The sequence below is a fragment of the Tasmannia lanceolata genome, unplaced genomic scaffold (assembly GCF_043159265.1).
Source record: "Tasmannia lanceolata isolate RefF3 unplaced genomic scaffold, GAP_Taslan_0.1 ptg000016l, whole genome shotgun sequence".
NCBI classification, from domain to species: domain Eukaryota; kingdom Viridiplantae; phylum Streptophyta; class Magnoliopsida; order Canellales; family Winteraceae; genus Tasmannia; species Tasmannia lanceolata.
In genome coordinates this window covers 13,065,795-13,091,092 of record NW_027518693.1, presented here as the reverse complement: position 1 = coordinate 13,091,092, position 25,298 = coordinate 13,065,795, and the positions used below count along the sequence as shown (strand labels likewise).

At 38.2% G+C, this 25,298-nt stretch overlaps 1 protein-coding gene across 3 annotated transcripts in view; it reads right to left on the bottom strand.

Annotated features, from left to right (window-relative positions):
- Positions 1–25,298, bottom strand: part of LOC143848788 (DNAJ heat shock N-terminal domain-containing protein) — a 41,195-nt gene that overhangs the window by 4,722 nt on the left and 11,175 nt on the right. For 2 of the 3 annotated variants that reach the window (XM_077357850.1, XM_077357851.1), the window contains exons 8-18: positions 24,559–24,669; positions 21,541–21,598; positions 21,269–21,365; positions 18,728–18,814; positions 12,458–12,594; positions 8,049–8,119; positions 7,902–7,955; positions 7,110–7,252; positions 6,765–6,908; positions 4,673–4,912; positions 2,226–2,285 (exon numbers count right to left, since the gene is read on the bottom strand). In XM_077357850.1, the coding sequence (XP_077213965.1) occupies positions 2,226–2,285; positions 4,673–4,912; positions 6,765–6,908; positions 7,110–7,252; positions 7,902–7,955; positions 8,049–8,119; positions 12,458–12,594; positions 18,728–18,814; positions 21,269–21,365; positions 21,541–21,598; positions 24,559–24,669 (1,202 nt within the window). The remainder of the gene's footprint in view (positions 1–2,225; positions 2,286–4,672; positions 4,913–6,764; positions 6,909–7,109; positions 7,253–7,901; positions 7,956–8,048; positions 8,120–12,457; positions 12,595–18,727; positions 18,815–21,268; positions 21,366–21,540; positions 21,599–24,558; positions 24,670–25,298) is intronic. The other variant, XM_077357852.1, reaches the window with a different exon arrangement.

Sequence of the window (25,298 nt, the reverse complement as noted above, 5' to 3'; positions counted from 1 at the left end):
ATGCAGACATAGAGTCAGGCATTGCATGTAGCTACTGACATAGTTTCTTTCAAAACAAAAATATATCACGTACACAAAAAATTCACATGTTTTAAAGTCTACAAGGTTAGAATCTAGATATAGAGTTTATTCAGGTTATCAGATTAGATTCTGGGCGGGCTCAACCCGAACCTGACGGGTCGGGTCGGGTCGGGTTGGGTTTGGGTTCGGGTTGGGTTTTCTCAACCCAGGTTGAGTTCGGGTCGGGTTCGGGTTGAGGGCTTGGGCAAACCGACCCGAGTGAACCCGACATTTTTAATAATTTTTAAAAATTTTAAAGCTAAAAATCTTGGGTTGGGTAGGGTTCGGGTTGGCAAAAAGGGTTCATCGGGTCGGGTCGGGTTGAACCTTGTCGAGTTGGAACTCAGGTCGGGTTCGGGTTGACCAAATGGTTGCTCGGGTCGGGTTCGGGTTGGCCTCAACCCGACCCAACCCGACACGAGTTGCACCCCTAATGATAAGTGGTGCACCCAGCTCCCCTTAAAGGATCTCTTTCCGGATTTGGCAGAATCCAAGGAGGTTTTAGTGAAAGATTGTTTCGATCGAAGAGAAAACAAGGTGGTGTGTATGCCGACGTTCAGAAGGAACTACTTCGATAGAGAACTCCATTCGGTGGCCAGGTTTCTTGAGACGCTAGAAGGGTGCTACATTAAGCTGGAAGTAATAAAAGGGTTTGGATCAGTAATTCTTCCGAGGAATATACTGTCAAATCGTTCTATCTACACCTAGTGCCTTTCCTTGTGCAATCTAGAGAAGCTAGAGTATGAACTTTCTAGGCACCGCCCAAGTATGTGCTTTTGGTTGGGCTGCCCTCCTTGATAGGCTTTAGGCGATGGATTTCCTGTGAAAGAGGGATATGCTGATAGTTGACTTTTGTGCACTTTGCATAGAGGCCGGGGAATCGGTTGATCATATGTTTATGCACTGCAAATTGGCTAGGGAGGTGTGTGTGAAGCAGTATATTGGGCAGATTTGGAATGTCCTTGGTGTTCCCAGCCAAACTCAGAGAACTATTGGACTGTCGGTCGTCGGTCCCATGGAGGATGAAAGGAAAGATCCTTTGGAATGTATCTCTCTTAGCAACAGTTTGAGTGCTATGGAAAGAGAGAAACTATGAAGCACGGGTGCGGGTGCGGGGTGCGACACGACACGGGTACGCAGGTACATGATTTTCCAAAAAACTCGGGTGCGGGTGCGTTCAGGTGCGTTGAATATAATAATTTTTATTTTATTTTATTATATATTTATAAATTTTTTAAAAAATAGGAAAGCAATCAAATAACAATAACATCACCATTCACCAAAATGGAAACTGAGAGGGAGAGGAGAGAAAGAGAGAAGCCCGAGAGAGAGAGAGAGAGAGAGAGAGAGAGAGAGAGAGAGAGAGAGGGTGAGGGACGAGACAGAGAGAGGGAGAGATGCGTGAGTGAGGGGGTTTTAAAACCCCTTTAATAATTTAAACCCCCCCCCCCCAAATTGTTATTGGCAGCCACATCGTTTTTTTTATAAAAACACTTAAAAACGTGTCGGGTGCGTCGGGGTGCGCACCCCAAACGCACCCGACCGTAATTTTTTTTTTAAAAAGGGTTTTTGATTCGGGTGCGCACCCGACACGCACCCGAGCGCACCCGTGTCGGATACACACCCGATACGGGTACGCGGGCTGTTTTGAAGCACTCGTGCTTCAGAGGAGAGAAATGCTCGAGTATTTAAAGGATATACAATGAGCTCCTCTTTCAATTATTTCAAAGTGATTGCCCTAGCGATTTCCTGGGTGAAGACTCTTCCTTGTTTCAAGTTTTGTGTCTTTTGACCTGTGGAATGGTGAAAGGAGGTTTGCTTTAGCTCAGAACATAGACCCACGATATCGCAAGAATGGGAACCTCCCCGGGCCTCTTGAAACAACCCTTACCCATAAGAGTAGGCTTAGTCAATTAAATATACTTAACCAACATAAAGATAAGAGGAAAGATTTTTTAAATATATTTAACCAACGTAAAGATAAGAGGAAAGATCTTGCTTGTTATTTTTTCTTTTTTCAATTGATGAACTTTATTAGGAGAATAGAACCTCAACACAAAAAAGACAAGCTGGTCTGAAGAAAATCTTTCTTGGGTAATGCTAGCAATTTCACCAGATAATTGACCTAAAAGCATGCTCACATCCTGCTTGTAAATACTACTTACAAAGAAAGGGAGATCCCTGGAGTCACCATCCTTGATTATATTTGAGATCCACTGAGCTATCTGCCAATGAAACAGATACAGTGAAACCAAAAACGTATAATGAGAAAAGCCCATTAATTCATAATGAGTGAATTTAGCATACGTAAATTTTTAGCTCTAAAGATTCAATTACAACATGGTATACTTCTCAAAAAACTTCGTAACTCAGGATTATAAATTTTTATTTCTATTTAAATTTAAAATGATTATTATAAGAAACACCAATTCCCGAAAGTCATAAAACCTGGGATATTCAGTAATTGGCTTTTGGATCTGTGACAACATGACTTGGAAATTACGAATCATCACTTGAATATGGTCAAAGTTTCAGGTAATTATAATTGTTTGGGCTTGTGCAAATGGTGACCTACTCGCAAAGCCAATGTTTAGTTAAAGTTAGGTATTAAGTTAAGGGTCAGTGAGGATGAGCATTAGGATTTTAGAACACCTGTGTGGAGTAGACCTCTTGTGTTATGCATACCCAGCATCCTATATATATATATATATATATATATATATATATGAGGAAAGTGAAGCTACATCGCCGGTGTAGCTAACTTAGCTACACCGCCGGCTTAAAATACAATGGGCCCACGTTGTTTTGGTGATCCAAAGAATTCATTTGATTGGCCCTCACATAGATAGGGTGTCCACCAAAAATCAGCTCCATAGGATCATCCCAACCCTACGATTTGTGGAGGCAAAAATGAACGTGTAAAAACCTTCACAAATTTGTCCATTTTTGCCTCCACAGTTTGAAGGGTTGGGATGATCCTATGGAGTTGATTTTTGATGGACACCCTATCTATGTGAGGGCCAATCAAATGAATGGTTTGGATCACCAAAACAATGTGGGCCCATTGTATTTTAAGCTGGCGGTGTAGTTAAGTTAGCTACACCGGCGGTGTAGCTTCACTTTCCTCTCTCTCTCTCTCTCTCTCTCTCTATATATATATATATATATATATATATATATATATATATATATATATATATATGTGTGTGTGTGTGTGTGTGTGTGTGAGCAGAAATTTGTGATTTTATGAACAGCTGAGAGGTACAAAGATTTGGCAATAACTCTTTAGTCTCAAGTAGAATTGCAAAAACCAAGGAATTGAGTTTCCTATTAGAGTTATTAAGAGATTTGAAGAGGTGTATGTCTCTAGGGGTAGGGAAGATACAAGAATTCGGTCATGGATAATCATAAGTTTTTCTTGGTAAACCTGTTCTTCTGGGTTCTCTCATCAATAGAGGCAACACTTCGCCTTTGATAAGGGGTGGACCTTATGGACTAAGGCCACCTAAGCATTTTGTTGGAGAAAAACGTGCCAACAAGATTTCATGTATGACAAGTTGAAGAAAGGAAAAACTAGCTGAGTGTGGAGCACATACCTTAATCTTTCAGAGAGGGTTGGGTATCACAACCAGAACTGTGGACCTTCTGGAGAAAGATCTAGTGGATCTTTTTGATAAAGGTCTAGTGGACCTTTCAATGACAAAGGGTGAATTTTGTGGATAAAATTCCGCATGCTATGGGAAATTTGGAATGAAAAAGTAGGATTATAATCAGAGATGAAGATATCACCTTTGAAAGCTAACATGGAAGATCAAGTGTTTGATCATTCAATGTGCCCAATTACATGAGTTTGAAGGATTGTGATGCATGAACTACAACAGAAGCAATGCAAGGTCATCATTTGAAGACCAGGAGTTGGTCAGTGGCCAGAAGGGTGGCACCTCTCATCATTTGAAGACCAGTAGTTGGTAAGTGGCTAGAAGGGTGGCACCTCTAGGAAACACTGTCAAGCTTAATTTTGATAGAATCTCTCCTAGAAATAAGGTCCAGAAGGAATAGGGGGAGTGTCGAGAGTCTAGACATGATAGAGGGGAAATGGTGAGAGTAAACTCCAGTCCATGAGGGGTCGATAAAGCAAGGCTTGACATTGTCACTATTCAGAGGATATTTTGTAGCAACTTCTTTCGTAAGCTTCTAGTGGAAGGTGATTCATAATGCATTGCTGGAAACAAAGTAAAGCTTTCGTAACTGGAGGACATTCCATGTTTGCTGACATGTTAGATAAATTCGAGGTAAAGATATGGTATTTACACACATCTTGATGGAAGAAAATGAGTTTGGTCATTAGATAAGGGGTGTAGCAAAATGGAGCGGTGAATTATACAAGCTCTGGCCTTGTAATTTTTTCCCAAAAAGCAGCAAAAAATCAGATCATCACAACTGAAAGGGATATTTTTGCCATATCTGCAATTTCTAATAATTAACAGCAGGACAACTTTGTTTACACAACATACTATGAATACAAGAAGGATAATTAATAGATCCAAGACCATTATGCTTATAATTACAGTTGGCACTAAGATAAGTATCTAGCAACAGAGCAAGTGCATACCTCTGAAATGTCCATTGAACCGTTATACCTTGCCACAAGCTGGGATGCAAGATTGGTATCCACCTCTTCAAATGAATCCCAGATAGTTTTTCGTTTTTTCTCAACTTTCGATTCATCTTTTGTAGAATTTCTTTGGTAACGCACAATAAATAATTGAGGCAAATCGGTAGGATCTTCATACCTTCTAGGTCCACAAGTTTGATAGCTGTCCTCTGAATGGAGGTAAAAGAAACAATATTGCTGGATAAGAGAAGACAGTGTTAGTGCGTAACATTATTACATTACAGAAAACTAGTATTTCAAATGCCAATTCATACACACTTCCATTGTGAGTTTCTACAATGCTTTGGAAAATGAACTATATTAAACTTAAAAGAAAAGCATGAGAAAAAAACGAACGATGAACCTCGCAGAAAAAAAAGTTTTGTGTGCTTATCACTTGTCCATTGAACACAGAATGACAGTTCTAGTGCTTGCATCAACCACAACATACATATTTTAGTGGTTAATCATTTTCTCATGATGACAATCACAACCTGGCATGGGTTTTGCATCAACAGTCTTCTAGACGGTGGATCAGGCTGCCATAAGGGAGGGTCTTGCCCAAGGAAGCAGGATTCGTTCCTCTAGGCGGGGAATCGCGATTCCCCGGAACGCGAATCCGATTCGGGATTCGATTCAAATCCCCGAAAATTGGGAATCGGGGTTCAGATTCGTCGGAACCCCGATTCCCACTTTATAGGACCCCGATTCCCAGGCGAATCCCCAGCGAATCCCAACTCCCCAGCGACTCCCGACGATTCCCCGACGAATCTCCGTTGACTCTCTGGCAAACCCACGATTCTCGCTTCCAACCATCCCCGGAGCCTTCGATTCCCGCTTTCGAATCCCGAATTGAATCCCGCTTTCGATTCCCGCCCTGGCAACCTTGGTCTTGCCACCAACCAACACAGCCCGGAGGGGAATCTAGTTGGCAATTTGTGGTTGCTCTCAATCTAGTTGGCAATTTGTGGTTGCTCTCTGGTCAGCAACAAATGCTGGAGTTGCTCTCTGTCGCGCAAGGGTGCCCTCACCCTTTGGTTGCCGACGATCAACTGATTTGCCAAAGATGCTCTTTCACACTCACCAGTAACCACCGGAGTTGTCAAAGATGCTCTCTCCATTCACCACACAAGGTCTGAGAAGTTGGCTCAACTTGCAAGGCAATAGGGTAGTGTTTTATTTAGAAATTATTTACCTGTGTAGCTGATTCATTCATTTCGCACTAGATACGTGGCTTGCCTATATTCCGAGCAACTATAAACCTGGCAGTTCCTCAAATCATTATTCAAACATACAAAGAAGAGACACCACTTCCATTACATGACAAGTCTGTAAGTATCAATGACCAAAATCGTGAATGTCCATCTTAACAATCTCAGGATGCAACAGTGATTCTGTAAGGGACACCCACATTCAATCTATTGAGTGATTGTATAGCAAACAAGTATGCAGCATCTGTAACAAAAGATGTTACAAAACCTTCATTTTTAATAGAAGTTATGAGTCTGTTGACAATGAAACTTTAAAGTAATGTATATTTAGAAAGTAAAGCATTCATGCATGTTACCAAGTGATGCCATACTAGGGAGCTGATGGAGGCTAGTGAGCATGTAGATCATTACTCTCAAAAGTAGAAGGCAAAACCCTCACATTTCAGGTGCACAATTATAAAAACTAATTAGAAGCAGAAAAAAAAGAAAGAATAAAAAGTGTCTAACGTCATTCACTTTCTACTGTAAAACACCAATGACAAACAATCTCCACTGCGGACGACGCTATAGACACTCAGAACTAGGAATCATGATGGTCTGAATACAAGTTAACTCGAGACATGGTTGAATAATCATGTGGCTACTTGTTGAGCACTCAATCTTGTCCAGGGCCAGCTGCATAGTCACTCAATCTTGCCAGGGCCAGTTGACACTATGCAGTATGTCATACATAGATCTTCACATTTAAATACATGCAATTACGTATTAAGTGATTGCTTTTTACCATAACCAGAATGCTAAACAAACTTTAGTATATGCAACATAGAGAAACAACTCACTTTCTGGGCCTCTCCATCAAGCCATGTAAATGTCAAACGCTTCTCTGCCAATGCATTTGCAGCTGGTTGTGCAAGCGAAAAGTTATCCTTATCGCCAGGATTTGACACAACATCGTTTAATACATCTTGGACCCTGCGAATGGTCTATGAGAATGTCAGGTCCATGCTGTACATTATAAGTTGACACGAGAGCATGATGATAAATGTAATAGAAACAAACACTAGATATTTACTAATAAACTCTAAGTATCTTCAAGAATTTAATCAAGTGCAAATATTAAGTTAGTAACAAACTAAGAAACAGAGCTTAACTCTAATAAACGCAGGTGAGAAAAGAGAGCTTACTTCACGCATTTTACCAAGTTCAAGGCTTGTCCTCCCAGCAAGAATCACACAATACCAAGTCATAGTACTATTTCCCGCACGGGAATAGCCTCTTGCATCACAACCCAGCTCCATCGAAGTTACACTTCTTAATTGGGGAAGATCTGGAGAACAAGAAAAACGAAAATGCATGTTACAACTTTAATCGGAAAAATATATTTTATTGGTACTTGGGTTGATCCTTTTTCTTTGTAGCGCTAAAATTTATACATTAATTATGACAATAGGTGTCTTTTTTGTGTTATTTTACATTTAAAACTAGAAAAGCCTCAATCTTTCCTTAAACATAGACCAGTCCATGACCTAACTTTCGAAACAAATTTATTGATTCACATCAACTCTAGGTGTGTTTGAACCTGAAGTGGGTCAAGCACTGAAGACAAAACTTATCCAGGCTGTACTTAGCAACTCAGATTACACTATATTCTGAAAAAGAGTGATAGGAAAAAGCACTAGACGAAAGAGAACCTTTTTAAGTATACAACACAACAAACCTAAGCCGGAGGAGTTTTCCAAAACTGGAGTAGCCAAATGCACATATAAGGTTTAAAAATGATCACTAGGATCAGTACATAATCTCAGAAGCAGCTATCCTTGTTACCATTCCAACAGAACTCAGCTACCAAAAGATACTTTTTACATCAAGGCTGAAGCAAACCATGTAGCTTACAAATGCAGGGCAACATCTATGCATACAAATATTAAGGTTTTAGACCAAATTTAATCTTACATTCCCAGAAATTAAAGAAGTACCTTGGTTTTTATTTTGTTCCATTACATTGAAAAACCATGAACTATTAAAGGCTCCTGAAATAGAAAGGGAAAAAGAGTAGCTTGTTAAACCCAAAAGGCAACTTTTTATTCCAGGCCATACAAGGAAACAAAGGGATAGTAGCATGCCATGGTACACAACAGGTTTTGAGCCGGGATCTTTTAGAAACACAACAGCAGGGGCAGACTCCACCCCAAACCTGTTACAACAACAAAGAAGAAATTTCATGAGTTGTTTGTGATACGGAATCATGAATATTTAGGAACAAGACAATATACGACACTATATTTGACCATATATCCTAAAAAAATCCCCAAATGGATGTTTTCAGAGGTTAATCGCAAAAAGACCAGAAAACAGAAATCACAGAAAAAGAATTGATTGAGTATTGGATTTAAGATTACTACACACCAAAACACAAGACAATATATGACACTATATTTGACCATATATCATTCAAAAAATCCCCAAATGGACATTTTCAGAGGTTAATCGCGAAGAAACCAGAAACAGAAATCACAGAAAAAAGAATTGATTGAGTATTGCATTTTAGATTTCTACTCACCAAAACGTTTTAATCTCAGGGACAAAAAATTCAAAAAAAGTTTTAGGTTCTTGTCATTTAGGAGAAAAATAATTGATTGACTAATGCACTTTAAGATTACTACACACCAAAACCATTTTGATCTCGGAGATAAAAAAAATTCAAAAAAAGTTATAGGTTCTTGTCATTTAGGTCTACATAAGGTCCCTATCGGTTTGGTAGCTTCAAAGGCATTACATTTTCTAATAACACTACACCCTGAAGACCGAAATAAATTCAGCAATGTTGACATCCTCTTAGCACACATATACATTGATACCTATGATTTAGCCGACACTTTGAAGTTATTGTCGACACATGTGTCCTGCTGTGTCTGACACAACATGCATGCCCACCCACGTCGACACTCCTTGGGACACTTTTAAATGTACTGCTATAAGTGTTAGACTTAATGTGAGTGTGTGGGTGGACACATTTTTGTGCCATGTCAAGTGTGACATTCTATTTTATTATAGCATCTTGTGTTTACCTATTTTATTATAAATTGCTTTTAGCTCTTCTTTAACTAATATTTGTTGTTATATCATATATACTTTTTATTTTAGCCATGTCCCCATTTCTAAATTTTGAGTGGTTACGGTGTCTGACACTCCGTGTCTGTGTCCACAAATCATATAGATTGATACACATTCACCATTGACAGAAATCTAAAGTTGTCATGCATCTATTAGAATGTGCTATTCACAATATATCTATATAATTTTAGCAAATAAGTCCACTTCTCATGGGTGAGAGAGCCCCCTTCCCCTTTGGATGAGTGAGCCCCGATACTTTTCTTGTTTGATGTTGTACTTGAGTTTTATATTAACAAAATTTTCTCTATTCCCCTTTTTTACGGTTGTTAACTTACCAACTTCTCCAATAGCTTAAGTTGTTGGAGAAAGGTGTTATTTATCGTTTATACTTTAACACTCCCCCGCACGTGTGGCCCACTTGGCAAACACGTGGCACATGTGATCCCACTTTGGGCTGACCATTGCATGTGGATTTTCGCTATCCGAGAGGTTTGAACTCGAGACCTTTGGCTCTGATACCATGTTAACTTACCAACTTCTCCAATAGCTTAAGCTGTTGGAGAAAGGCGTTATTTATCGTTTATACTTTAACAACGGTATTCTACTTTTCTTTTCCGCTTTCCTTGTTGAAGCAATAAAGAAGAGGGAACAACCTAAATATGGCGGTAGAAACTTGCAATACCATCATTAAAAGATGTTTCTCAAGATTCCTATTATTTCTCAAACATCAGTATTTCTGTTTTTTGTTTTTTGTTTAGACAGTAACAGACAAGGGTTCGGAGGTTTGTTTGTAGAATCCGAACATCAGAGGTAAGAGTAGCTATAAAAAATATGAAATTAGGTAAGGCTAGGGGGGCTGACGATATTCCTATTGAGACTTGGAGATGCTTGGGTGATGTGGGTTTGGTTTGGTAAACTAGATTATTTAACAATATTTTGAAGACTAAGAAGATGCCTGATGAGTGGAGGAAGAGTACATTAGTACCTCTTTATAAGAATAAAGGCAATATTCAGAGTTGCACCAATTACCGAGGAATTAAGCTAATGAGTCCAACCATGAAGCTTGGGGAGAGGGTAATTGAGCATAGACTAAGAAAAGAGACAAAGGTGTCAGAGAATCAGTTTGGCTTCATGCCCGGACAATCGGCTATAGAAGCTATCTTCTTGATTAGGCGGCTAATGGAGAAATTTAGAGAAAATAAAAAGGACCTTCATATGGTTTTCATTGATTTGGAGAAAGCGTATGATATGGTTCCCAGGAGTGTTACATGGTGGGTCCTTGAAAGGAAAAAAGTGCCTACTAAATATGTTAATGTGATTAAGGATATGTACGATGGAGCAGTAACTAGTGTCAAAACCACAGATGGAACGTCTAGTAAGTTTCCAATTACAATAGGACTGCACCAAGGATCAGCTCTAAGCCCTTATCTTTTTACGCTAGTTAGGATGAGCATACACGGAGGGTATCCAGGATGAGGTGCCGTGGTGTATGTTATTTGCAGATGACATAGTATTAATCGACAAAACCAAAGCAGGAGTAAATGCTAAATTAGAGTTATGGAGAACTACTTTGGAATCTAAAGGTTTTAGACTGAGTAGGATTAAGAAAAAATATATGGAATGCAACCTTAGTAATGTAAGGAGGCGGGATGAGGATGTAGTAAATATGACTTGACAGGAGGTACCTAAGAGGGATATCTTTCACTATCTTGGTTCAATTCTACATAAGGAAGGAGAGATTGAAGAGGATGTTAACCATAGAATAAGAGCAGGTTGGTTGAAGTGGAAGCTTGCCTCAGGAGTTCTGTGCGACCGTAAAATCCCTACCAAGTTGAAGGGAAAGTTTTATAAGACAGCTGTGAGGCCAGCCATGCTGTACGGCTCAGAATGTTGGGCCACCAAGAAGCAGCATGTGCATAAGATGAGTGTACCGGAGATACGAATGCTTACATGGATGTACGGCCACACAAGGCTAGATAAAATTAAAAATGAAGACATTCGTAAAAAGGTGGGGGTGGCTCCAATTGAGGAGAAGATGAGAGAGCACCGCTTAAGATGGTTTGGACATATCCAACGTAGGCCTTTGGATGCTCCGGTGAGAAGAGGCGACTCATGCCAAATTGATGGAGTAAAAAGAGGTAGGAGCAGACCGAAAACAACTTGGGTAGAAATAGTGAGGGAAGACTTGACAGCTAGGAACATAACAGAGAACATGACCTTGGATAGGATAGAATGGAAGAAAATGATCCACGTAGAAGAACCCAACTAGAACTAGGATTAGAGCCAGGTAGATTCCTTTTACCTTCTTCATGAATTTTTTCTAAAGGATTCATTTAGCCGACCCCAACTAGTTTGGGACAAAGGCTTTGTTGAGTTGAGTTGAGACAGTAACAGACAAATTTTTTTTGATGGGCAGTAACAGACAAATTTATTTATGAAGAAAAGCAAATTTTCATTTGGGGCAGAGGTTGCCCCGCATATAGTACATCCTATGAACCCCACATTTAGCAAGCATGTCAGCATTCTCATTAGCAGTATTAGCATAAAAGAAAAGGAAACAGCCCTCACTCTTGGCCAAACACCACAGACTTGCACTCTTACATTTTGCCCACAATATCGCCAACAATGCCCCATGCATACCCCCCAACTCATCCATTAATGAATGCAAGCCCATAAGAGGTTCCATAGCCTCCACTTCAGTGTTTGGGACGGGCAAGGCCAAAATCACTTCCTCCAAATGATTATGAAAACACCCTCCAAATGATTATGAAAACACCCTCCAAATGATTATGAAAACAGCCTTCAAATGATTATAAAAACACCCCCAAATTCCCAACTGTCAATGGATCTTGAGAGATGAGTCATCAAATTTAAGTTTGATTTCTTTAGTTCGGAAGGAAGCCCATCTCGCCTTCCGCATACAACTAGGTTTCTGATGTCAATCTGTAATGATGACCTCCTAACCCTTTGAAAGAACTTTGAAAAAATAATCATGCAAGTCCTCTTTTCTTATGGCCCAAATTTAAAATTGCACACTTAACCTCTCAAATAAGCTTAGCCACCGAAAATTATTTACCTTAACATAGGACTTATAAGGTTTTAATCGAATAATTACAGTTGACAAGAACCAGCCAATCCATTAGGAACTCTAAAACTAAGACAACTAAACTTGCTGTAGAAGTTTTAAGCTTAAAACGTAACATGATAATTAGTCACCATGTTCTGTAATGTTTTATCTCTATTGGCGCTTTGATTGAAGAAATTTAGTTCCTGGAAGAGAAAAGTCTGCAAAATTATTGACTAGTATAGTAAGTATGATCATCAGCCCCATTTTCTTAATCAGTAATCACAAAGCTTAATGTTTTTCCTGCTAAAATCAAAAGCACAAATTGGTTGTATTGAAAGTTTATGCACATACGTGTTCCACCAAACGGAAGATTCCTCCTCCCTCCACAGCACAAATGCAAAAGAGGCATAAGCCCAGTAGTCCTTGGCAGCTTGCCGCAGGAATGGAGCAGCACGCTCCCCTGTTTTGGAGAAGAAAATAACTTTTACCTGAGTAAAAAGTTATAATACAGTGAGTATAAATGACAAGGAGATGACTGTATACAGTAATAAGTGATAAACTGAAAGCTAATGTTTGAAAAACTTACTACACACGTGTCTTTGGGATATATAAAACTAGTAAAACAACAAACATTACCGCCATATATGAAATAGTTATATGATCGTCAATTAGACCAAGTGTGTGCTCATGTTTCTTGAGGGGAAGGGTTGGGTTGGGGAGTTGGAGAAGTTGTACAAGAGATGAACATGAACCCTTTCTATACACCCAAAAATTAGGCCCTTACTTTTTTTGCTTACTTCTATTTTTTCTCATATTCATTTCTAGATTTACCTATGTTTGGATAACTTTCATCAAAGAACTGCTCTGACATCTAAGCAGAGACTTGTTTTAGCCTTTAGTTGAGTTCCAGTTAAAAACTATTTGAGCAAAGGCATGTTAAAACGTTCTTATGGAACGGGTAGTAAGTAGAATAGCCTATAATTTGCATTTATAAGAAAAATTAATGGGATTGGAGAAGAAACAGTTTCAATGACCATAGTGTGGCTACAATGAAGTTAACTAGGGTAATCTCTTTAGAAATTTTAGTCGCAGAAACCAATCTCATTGTTGCAAGCTTGCTCACGAAGTTCAATTTTTGAAAACTACAACAACTATTCAAATGAAACAGAATTGTAAATGCAAGATGGACATATAAACAAGATCATTCACAGGAAATAAATTAAATTAACATAATGAAAAAATACAGATAAATATAACATACAGTTGCATGGGTAACATTGAAAGAGTACTAGAGTATAGAAAAAGGTCATGTTTGAGACAAATAGAAATGGTTCCAAGTTCGGCAGCAAATGTGCAATAGACCTACAATTTTATTTTCAAGAAAAAATGTCTAGAAATACTAGAACACATGAAGCATGTTTATCAAATGTAACTATTCAGTTGTCATCAAAAGAAGTGTTTCTCAATGTTGCTACTAGTAGTTGGCTCCTATAAACAGAACTAATTTTATCTTACACTAAGCAAGTTATGGTTCAATATTACAATTTATCTTTTTTCTATGATTTAGCCGATACTTTGAATTTATTGCTAATACACAAATATTAGGCCTAAATAAGTGGCATATTTGCCAATTAGTATTTTATTAGGGGTATTTTAGTCATTTGGTTATTTAGAGTTCTTATTTTAGTAGGCTTCTTTAAGAGTTCATGTTTTAGTAGGTTACTATTTCCTAAGTTATTTATTTGCCTATATATAGGCCTCTTTACAATTTATTTTGTAACTTTGATTGATATTGAATAAATATTGATTCTCCCTCTACTGTTTTCTTCTTCTCCTCCTCTTCTCATATTCTTCTGTTCTCCCCTAATTTCGTCTCTTCTTCTCTTCTTATTCTTCTTCTATTCTTCTCCTTCTATTCTCTTATTCTTCTTCTATCCCCTTTCGTCTATTTCTCTCCCCTTTCCTCAATTTCCCTTCACGGTGCTGCATCAAATTGGTATCAGAGCAAAAGGTCCACGGATTCTTGTGTTTTGCCGAAAAATCTGCGAAGAAAATCAGCGAAGAAGGTGTTTATCTTGGTGCTGGGTTGACTCACCCAGTCAACTCAGTTGTATTCAACCTTTTGAAACCCTAACCGTCATCTCTTTAACCCAATCATCCTTCAAGAACCCTAACTTTCAGCCATAACCCAGCCCCCACTTGCATCTGTGTATGGCAGATTGAAGGAAAAAAAATATCAGTTTTGAAAACCTACAACCTATCCCCTTTTTTATATCAGCCATTGAAAACCACTTGGTAGCTGCTCCAATAATCCGAACCCTAAAGAATCAGTTCACCAACCGAACCAGTTTTTGGCAATCCATCTTCAGCCCAACTTGAGATCATCCACCTCTCAACACCACAAACCCACTCTTTCCTTGCCTGTTACCCTCTCTGTTTCAGCCCCACTTCCATAGTAAACCAGTCCCAGTTTTCTTAGTTTATGTGATCCCAAAAAAACCTGCAGATAATCACCCGCAAGATCCAACAGGGAGAATTATCAGTTGCTGTTTCATGGAAAGAGAAAAAACCCAGAAGGCAGTTTCTACTTTTGTGATTAGAAATTAGAAAAGAGGTGACGTTGCCTTCTCTCAATAGTGACTTGGAAAGGATGACTTGTCGGACAAGTAACCATATAGGAACAAATAAACAGGGTATCGTGAGTCGTGCCTTCTACACCAAACTCTCTGCCAAAAAAAGTAAGTATAACTTTTTGAGAAGGAAAGAGGGCATCGTAACATTATGTAATTTCTTGCCTAAAGTTTATGTGGGCCCAAAGTAGATTTTTTTATAGGTTATTATTAAAAGGTAAGCTGCTCTTTATTTTCTATTTGGTAAGTGACACAAGTACCTGGTAACTTGTAGTTCAAGGCAACGAAAGAAAAGCAAGACTACTTTTACTAGCCCCCTCTTTCTTCCTTCGGGCACCCCTCCTCATATTAGTACTACTTAGATTTGACACCCCTCCTTTTAGCTTTAAACACCTAAAAAAAAATCGAAAAAAAGAAAAGAAAGAAAAAAAATAGAAATAGAGTTTCTTTTTCTCTCTCCTCTCCATCTAGCTTCTCTCTTGTTTTCGGGCTATTTCCACTCGAAATTGGCCGGCGACTTCAACACAAAAGTTGAAGTACTTGATTAGTAGAGCACACCCATATCAGTTTCAGCAGCAGACAGTGACTTTCAGCAAAATTTCAGGAGCAATCTCAGCCGTCGATTACGTGCCATCATCCGGTCATCACCTTTTCGTCATCTGATTTGAGATCCGAGACAGGCATTGTATTCCATTCGACATGACAAACAAATCAAACGGTTGATTTCAGTTCTCGACGCCGAACCCAATGGCTCCGCCCTATGTTCCATATTTTGTTGGGTACGACGAAAGCTATTGGAATGGCCGCACTCACTTTCGCTATTATGAGGATGCATGTTTACATTGGATTGATGCTCTAGACGCAAATCATGAGTACAATGGCCATGATCACTACCAGACTATCTATTGGGCTAAAGAAACTGTGCGACGACAAGCTCGATGCTCATGGAGCCACATTGAAACGAACCGTCGTAGAAGACGTGAGCAGTCAATCTGTCGTTGGGAGGATGTTCGTGATGCATTTATGAATATTTATGCGCTCGACATCATGAGCGAGAATATAGAGTGTTGTGTAGTGTTGAAAGTAAAGTCGAAGCCCTCCTTGAACAATTAAAAGAAGACCGTCATTATATATGCGAAGCTAAAATTATAGCTGAAAATTCAGTGCGTCATATACGTGAGCAGAGACAGCTTCACACTTCTAAGGGAAATATTGTGGTAGATCCATGTGAGGTTTTTCCCTTGACTGAGTTGATCGAACATCATCCTGAGCCAGAGCCGAGTGACATGACTGTTGAGCGATTACCTGAGACAAATGATCGCGAGCATATTACAGAGGATTGCCCTATATTTACGCCGATTGATCAGATTGCCGAGACTTGTGCCGACACAGATCATCTTGTTCCGCAGATTGATCATGAGGTCCATCAGCCCGACATCACTGCCCCAGCTTCAGTCCTAGACGCTGATTTTATCATTGATTCTATTGAGCCTGATAAGATACCATCGGATGACTTTCATGTTGATTCTCCTGCGCCTACTGAGCTACCAGTTGATGTTGATTATGTGGAGGAAGTTCACCAATCGGTACCACCCATAGTTGTTTTGCCGATCACGCCAATCCATGACGAGTACATTGCCATCTTCCCAGCTTCCCTGATTCTCACGAAAAACTTGTATTTTGATGATTTTGCATGGATGTTTTCTTCCATATTCCACCGCCAGCCTTTCAGACCACTTTCATTGCTATCTCGAGCATTAGCCATCAGGATTGCTTCAGACGGATTGCGCCTCGTTCTGCTTCATTGGATTATTTTCATATTTGACCCAGGCGGACTAGAACTCAAGGGCGAGTTCTTTTCAACTGGGGGAGAATGATGCAATTATATTTGCCAATTAGTATTTTATTAGGGGTATTTTAGTCATTTGGTTATTTAGAGTTCTTATTTTAGTAGGCTTCTTTAAGAGTTCGTGTTTTATTTGGTTACTATTTCCTAGGTTGTTTATTTGCCTATACATAGGCCTCTTTACAATTTATTTTGTAACTTTGATTGATATTGAATAAAGATTGATTCTCCATCTACTGTTTTCTTCTTCTCCTCCTCTTCTCATATTCTTCTCTTCTCCCCTAATTTCGTCTCTTCTTCTCTTCTTATTCTTCTTCTATTCTTCTCCTTCTATTCTCTTCTTCTTCTTCTATCCCCTTTCGTCTATTTCTCTCCCCTTTCCTCAATTTCCCTTCACGGTGCTGCATCACATGCCCTGCCGTGTCTTACACAACACGTGTGTCCACCCGTGTCGACACTCCTCTGGACACTTTTAAATGTGTTTACCTCTTTTATTATTAACTCTTCTTTTAGCTCCTCTTTAACTAATATTTGTAGTTATATCTCTTCTTTTAGCTCGTCTTTAACTAATATTTGTTTTTAAATGGAGCCGTCATTTGGGCCTTCTCGGGGCAATAGGGAATACAGATGCGAGTGAGGCAGAGGTAAGAGCGGCACACCAAGGAATGAAGCTTCTAGATAAGGCCTTATTGAATAGAACTATTGTAGAGGGAGATTTGTTGAATGTGATACATTGGCTAAGAGGGATGGTACATGGTTATGCCACCTTGGTGGTTTGCGCGTTTTTTTATGAGATTCAGGACCGGATAGGAGGATCATCAATCGTCTTCAATCACGTTAGAAGATCGGACAATAGTGTAGTGGATAGATTGGCTCGGGAAGGGGTTGGAAGGCAGGGATTAGAGATGTTTGATTCCCCCCCTCATAGTTTTTATTTTCTTTCTTGTCATTTGTATTTTTTCTCTCCTTTCTGTATTCTCTCTGGGTCGACCATCTCGGTCTTCCATTTGATTCAGTGAATTTTTACCATTCAAAAAAAAAAGAGCTCTTCTTTAACTAATATTTGTTGTTATATCCCCTCCCCTAAACCTAAAAACCAAAACAAACTCTTATTCCAGTACTAGATTTATTATATCATATTGGTCTCCCATTCTCGTTGTATATTGGAGATGAAAGAGAACTAGATTAAATTGATGAATGTGTTGTTATTTGATTATCTCATGTTTGTTTTAGAGTATAGTTCATTAATTTTAAAATTTATTAGTTTATTAAATGAATACCATATTTATATTATTACAAATTATGATACTAACTAATAATTTTATGTATGTGCGTGTCACCATTTCTAGATTTGAAGATGTTGCCATTATTCCTTGTCGAAACTCAGACGCGAGAAACTGTATTGACAAATCGTGATTAGATATACTTTCTATTTTAGCCATGTCCCCGTTTCTAAATTTTGTGGGTTTGCCGTGTCCGACACTCCGTGTCAGTATCGATGAGCGACACTCACGTCTGCGTCCACAAATCAGTCTTTTTTTAATGGACAATAATACAATTTATGCCATTCAAAAAATAATAATAATAATACAATTTATGTTATCATGAAGATTGATCTAGACTTGACAATAGAGGATCTTGTGGCTAGGAAAAGTTGATCATTACAAGTACCACATAAAGAAACATTGCAATGCAAATATATATATATATATATGGGAAAATTGTTTGTGAGCTCAAGCTCATACGAGCTTGAGTGCCACAAACACATGGGTCCCACATTTCTTGGGGTGATCCAAAGCATTCATTTGGAAGGCCTTTACATAGATAGGGTGTGTTCCAAAATCAGGTTCATAGAATCATCCTAACACATCCAAAAGTGGAGGGAAAGATGGACAGACACTGTTTGTCGACAAATCTGCCCATTTTTGCCCTCCACTTTTGGAGGGTTTAGGATGATCCAATGGACCTGATTTTTGGCACACATCCTATCTATGATGGGGCCTTGCAAATGAATGGTTCGGCTCACCACAAAAAATGTGGGACCCATGTGTTTGGGCACTCGAGCTCACAAACAGTGAACCCTATATATATATAGATATATATATATATAGAATTAATGCAGTGGGAAAAGAAATGTATTTTTACCTTATGTTGTCCACTCTTAACAATGCAGTGGGAAAAGAAATGTATTTTTACCTTATGTTGTCCACTCTTAACAATGAAATTTTGCCTCTGAAATTTGAAAGAGAGTTCATATTACTTCCAGTACTATGAAACAAAATAAGCTCATAACACTTTCAGCTTAGAAAAGACGACAAACAGTCCAAAAGATGAAATACAAAGGTAAATTACGAATGCATGTTAGTCGATGTTATCATGCAATGTTATAGGAAAATCTTCTACCGCAATTTTCATTGGGAAATCGTTATTAGTAATTGCTAAAGACATTTAAGGAATGGTCTCACATTTTCATTAACTCTTCACCTGATAAATATGGAAGTATTTTAGTCATGTTTGATAGAACCAATTACTCTCTTTGGGAGTTCAAGTTTCATTTTTTTGTTGAAGGGAAGGGGTTGTTAGGGATGGTTGATGGGGCCAAGGTGAAGCCTTCCACAGAAAAAGAATTGGCCCCTTGGAATATGAATTCTGAATTCAGAATATGGTAGAGCAAGATATATCAAGTTATCAACAAGCCAATCGGACACGTCTCTCAAGGACATTAGAGCATATTATTCAGGAAGCCCATCTCAAACATGATAAAGTCCAAATTAGTGAAGATCCTAATGGGTGTGTTTGGATTATCTACCACCCCAAGGACTGACCTCGAGAAAGACTCGTAACCTCTAAGCTGAATATGATAGTAACAAATTCAATGACCTAACCATGCCATTTTGTTCTCGCAGCACCCATTATTTATCAAGGCACATGTACAAGATCAAACTAGTAAATGCAATTTAAGGGAGACAAAATATTCTGAAATTATGTAGTCACCAAGAGAAGATATTTACATTTTAGTCAATGGAAGATGTTTAAAACTAGATTGTTAGTAAAAGAAAACGAGGTTAAAGAGAGGTGGAGAAGTTACTTCGATAAGTTGTTTAATGGAGAACCCGTAGCGATTTTGGGAGAACTTGATAACACTTTTGATGATAAAACCAGAGGCTTGTCCATAGAATCCAAACATCAAACGTAAGAGTAGCTATGAAAAAGATGAAATTAGATAAGGCTATGGGGCCTGACGGTATTCCTATCGAGGCTTGGGTGATGTGGGTTTGGCTTTGTTAACTAGATTATTTAACAATATTTTGAAGACTAAAAAGATGCCTGATGAGTGGAGGAAGAGTATATTAGAACCTATTTATAAGAATAAAGGGGATATCCAGAGTTGCACCAATTACCGAAGAATTAAGCTAATGAGTCACACCATGAAGCTTTGTGAGAGGGTAATTGAGCATAGACTAAGAAAAGAGACTAGAGTGTCAGAGAATCAGTTTGGCTTCATGCCCAGACGATCGACTATGGACGCTATCTTCTTGATTAAGCGGTTAATGGAGAGATTTAGAGAAAATAAAAAATGACCTTCATATGGTTTTCATTGACTTAGAGAAAGCATACGATAGGGTTCCCAGGAGTGTTATGTGGTGGATCATTGAAAGAAAAAAAGTGCCTACGAAATATGTTGATATGATTAAGGATATGTACGATGGAGCAGCAACTAGTGTCAGAACTACAAATGGCATGTCTAGTGAGTTTCCAATTATAATAAGACTGCACCAAGGATCGGCTCTAAGCCCTTATCTTTTTACTCTAGTTATGGATGAACTTACAGAGGATATCCAGGACGAGGTGCCGTGGTGTATGTTATTTGCAGATGACATAGTATTAATTGACGAAACCAATGCAAGAGTTAATGCTAAGTTAGAGTTGTGGAGAACTACTTTGGAATCCAAAGGTTTTAGACTAAACCAAAGCAGGAGTTAATGCTAAGTTAAGAGTTATCGAGAACTACTTTGGAATCCAAAGGTTTTAGACTGAGCAGGGCTAAGACAGAGTATATGGAGTGCAACTTTAGTAATGTAAGGAGGCAGGGCGAGATTGTAGTAAATATGACTGGACAAGAGGTACCTAAGAGGAATATCTTTCGCTATCTTGGTTCAATCCTACATAAGGAATGAGGGATTGAAGAGGATAAACCACATAATAAGAGCATGTTGGTTGAAGTGGAAGCATGCTTCAGGAGTTTTGTACGATCGTAAAATACCTACCAAGTTGAAGGGGAAGTTTTATAAGATAGTTGTGAGGCCGGCCATGTTGTACGGTTCATAATGTTGGACCACCAAGAAGAAGCATGCGCATAAGATGAGTGTAGCGGAGATGCGAATGCTTGGATGGATGTGCGGCCACACAAGGTTAGATCGAATTAAAAATGAAGACATCCGTAAAAAGGTGGGGGTGGCACCAATTGCGGAGAAGATGAGAGAGCACCGCGTAAGATGGGTTGGTCATATCCAACGTAGGCCTTTGGATGCTCCAGTGAGAAGAAGTGACTCTTGGGACAACGGCTTAGTTGAGTTGAGTTGAGTTGAGTTGTTTAAAACTAAGCAAAACAAACAACAGTTGCAAAAGTCAATAGAAAACTTTTAGACAAAAAAAAATGTATCAGACACTGGTCACACAAATTACCAGTGATTCCTTCGTGTAGTAAAGAATGCGAGGTAGGCCATGCATGCTTGTTGCAATCCAATCGACAACAGCATCCACTGAGAGATCTTCTTGGTACCTAACACCAAAATTTAAAGCAACTAAGCTACTAGTTAAACATCTAAACTAGCAGGAACCAAAGTATATGAAAGTAGACAAAATATTCAACAAACATTTTGACCTCTCGCATCACGCTATGTTGAAGGGACACGCAAACACTAATAGAATTCTGTAAAATAATGCCATAAACTCACCTAACGAGACAATCTGTGCTTCTACAACCTTGGGGAAATGCAACAAGGGAAGGAAGGCCTGCAAGGAATATTAGTAACTAGGGATCGTCAAAGTTAAAAGTATGTAGGTAAACATAGAGCTAGCAAGATACCAATTTGAAAACACCACCATTGAACAATCAATTGGCAATAATATAAGAAGGCTCTATAGGCGTTTCATGTGACCTGCTAGTTTGGTGAATTTTAAATCTTAGGGCGGTTCCAATTTGACAATCCAAGATGAAATACGCCACTGGAAAATTAAATTAATAGAAGGACAAAAGGCATGGTAAGGAAATAAGGAAGCACAAATAAATCCCAGTTCAAGCCAGTCTACTAAAATATTTTTTTATATTACTTTCATAGCCATTAATCATTCTTTGTTGAATGGGAACTTCTAAAAATAATCTAGTATTCATATTTTAAAACGCTGCAAGTGTCAAAAACATGAAGCCCATCAAACATGATAGCAAGTGACCAAAAGGCTTTAGGTCGTACTCACAACAATTTTTTTGGATAAATAAAGAAACAACCAAATAAAATCCTCGATACACCTGCGTAACAACCCTTTGGAGAAAAACCATGGATTTAAAGTTCTCTGAAATTTCCCTGAAACGACTAAAATGTTTCCATTTCCATCCCCACCAAAACAAAATCTCAATGAATTCCTTCCACGCCATTATTTACTCGAAATTTCGACTGAAATTCCCGGAATTCCCAAAATTCGACTGAAATGGTCTAAAAACAAAAAAGGGAAAGAATTTATGATTTGCATTTCATTTCAATTCATTTATGTAGAAAATGATATTTGGTAGGCAACATCATTGAACTGCACATCAAAGTAACCGTATATTATTCATCGGATGTCAGATCGACATGGGATCAATACTACCTTGACATAGAATTGGGGTCCACGAAGGGGAGACCAGTCATTGTACTTTCTTATACTTCATTACATTGTACTTATTTATTGACTTTATTGTTCCAGACATACGCGACAAGTCAACAACGCAAGTCACTAGGTGTTTAATGTGATTTTTTTTTAATGATTGATGTTTAATGTGATAAGCCACTATGGATGGTTTTCTTGCTTATGTAATGGTTTCTAAGTATGCATTTGTGCTTATTCTAGCATTTCCCAAAGTTTCATCTGAAATTTCATCATTTGCATATGTTTCCATACGTTTCTGTGATTTTACAAGATTTCCATCAAAACCAAAATGTTTCTATTTCCATGCCGACTGAAACCGAAATCAAAACTTAAAACCTTGGAAAAAACACAGTAGTAAGTCTAATACTTAGAGAAATAACTGAGAAGTTTCCAACAGCAACAACTATTCCAGTTAGCACAGCAGGATATTTGTAGCATATGATTCCAACAGCAATAAATGTTCTAGTGAATACAGCGGTATCTTTGCAGCACATAATCAACCGGGCTCCACATCATTATAGCCACCCACATGGACAGCAAAAGATAATTCAAGTAAAAGATTGGCATTGACTGAGTTACGTTGTGAAGTAAGCACTAGAAGCTTTAGCTTAGAAAGACCAGAGGAGTAGTTAGATGTGATGCTTTGGGGATAAGTATCTATAGAGGCCATTTATAACTTGCATTCTTCTTCTCTTTTGGGTTTTGATGCTAGGCGGAAAGTCCTCTTCTTGTATGTTTCTCATTTCATTAATAAAATCTAAGGCGCGGTCCTGGAAATCTAAGGTGCCAACTGCCAACCTGGGTTCCTAGATAAATTGCAGGTATAAATGCACTCAATGAATGGTTCTCATTGATCTTTTGTTGACTGCAATTAGGTGAATCAAACAGGTTTCACCAATGTTCCACCCACTACTATCTTCAGAAGAATTTATATGCCATATTACACATGGATAGTAACAAGTAATAAAACTTGACTAAATAGAACTCTCAAACGTAACATAATTTTCCTCTTTATGAAGTTCCCATAGAGTCCAGTGAATGTGTATAGAGCATAAATACAGATATGATTTTAGTTTTAACTCATTCTTTTGAAAGAGAAGCATAAGAACATACATTATGTTAGCAAAAATCATAAAATGTATACATAATGATAGCTACATGAGTATTATTTTATTCTAATGCTATCATTGCTGTATGCTCAACAAATTGGGCAATCCCAAGTGCTAGTTTCCGAGTTCCTAAAATTTCAAAGGAAAAATAGGATACAGAATAAGAAAACAGGTTTCTGAAAAGTAGAGAATGGGTTTCTGAAAAGAAGAAAAGGAGCTTCCTGAGAAATAGGAAGTGTTCATTATTTTCAGGAAACACATTTCTTGTTGGGGAAACAGGTTCGGGCACATCTCTTTGGGGAACGAGAAATGGGCATCAAAAAATTTTCTAGAAAAATTACATCGATCTATAAAAAGTTTCCGGGTAACTATGATATATACCAACTTGTTATGTTTCTGCGGTTGTGATAAACAACCACCAAAAACCATCCTTCTTAGCACAAGACCCTAGGAAATCAGAATGTAAAATTTTCACATGTTTTCCTTCCCCTGATTTTAACTTGAGTAAACATTTTTTCCACTCCAAGAATTGGTGGAATACTTTGAATTACCCTACAAACATGTACGGAATACATCTTTTTTTACAATTTCCTTTTATACCTACACATTCAAGTACATTTGCACCTTCACCTATTTTATTTCTATCACCCTCACATGATCCCAACTGTAAATACAACTAAAAAACATGATATACATTTTTTCAGCACTTCGCTGCCAAATTAACATTCACTGGTTGTGTAAGTGTAAGAGCAGCATCAAGTGTCAAATCCAGCAGTATATTAGCATGATATATACTTAATGAAGTCTCTAGTCTTTTTTTCTTTTCTTTTTTTAATGGTAATGAAGCCTATAGTATTGTCAATCAATTCTACAAAAATAATAATAATAATAAAAAACTCAGAGATGGATCTCACAAGACACGATAAATTGGGATTGTAATAATTGTACAAGGCGCATTACCATTTCGAAAGAAGGGTTGCCCAGTGGACCTCCTCTCTGCAAGGTAAGTTGCAAGCTGACTTTCTCCAAGTTCTACCATACCGGTGCTTGCAACACCATCCAACAAACTTGCTGGATTGCAAAAGCACATAAATTTCTTAAAATAGTGAAAAAATTAGAACGGTACAGTTAACAACATATAATATGAGAAGAACAACTAATTTGCGAGAAAGAACCATGCAAAAGAATGACTAAAAATTAGGAAGCCCAAACATCAAATCAAGCAAATAAAATGCTTTGAAATGAAACCTTATCATCCTCAAATTATTAGAGACAACTCAAAAAGCACCAAGAGAAACTGTGAGAAGTAAAACCATAATTGATTGCTGCAGAAGAATTCCTTAGCTTCCAACATGATTGAAGGTCAGCAATGAATACGAATTTTACACCATATTGTAGAAAAAGTATGGTTAAGAACAGGTATAGTAGAATAACATGTTTGTGAGCTTATGCACGGTTGTTCATGACTTCATTTTTGAAATAAATAGTTTTAGACACTGGTGTGGTCTGTCAATAGAAATTTTATACCATATTGTAGAATAAGTAAGCTCAAGTGCATGCATAACAAGGTAACAAGTTAGTGAGTTCATACACGGTTGTTCAATGATTCACTTTTGACATGCATAGTCGTAGACACTGGTGTGGCCTTTCAGTCAATTATAACTGGATGTGTTGAATATATGTTGATTTATGCAGAATAA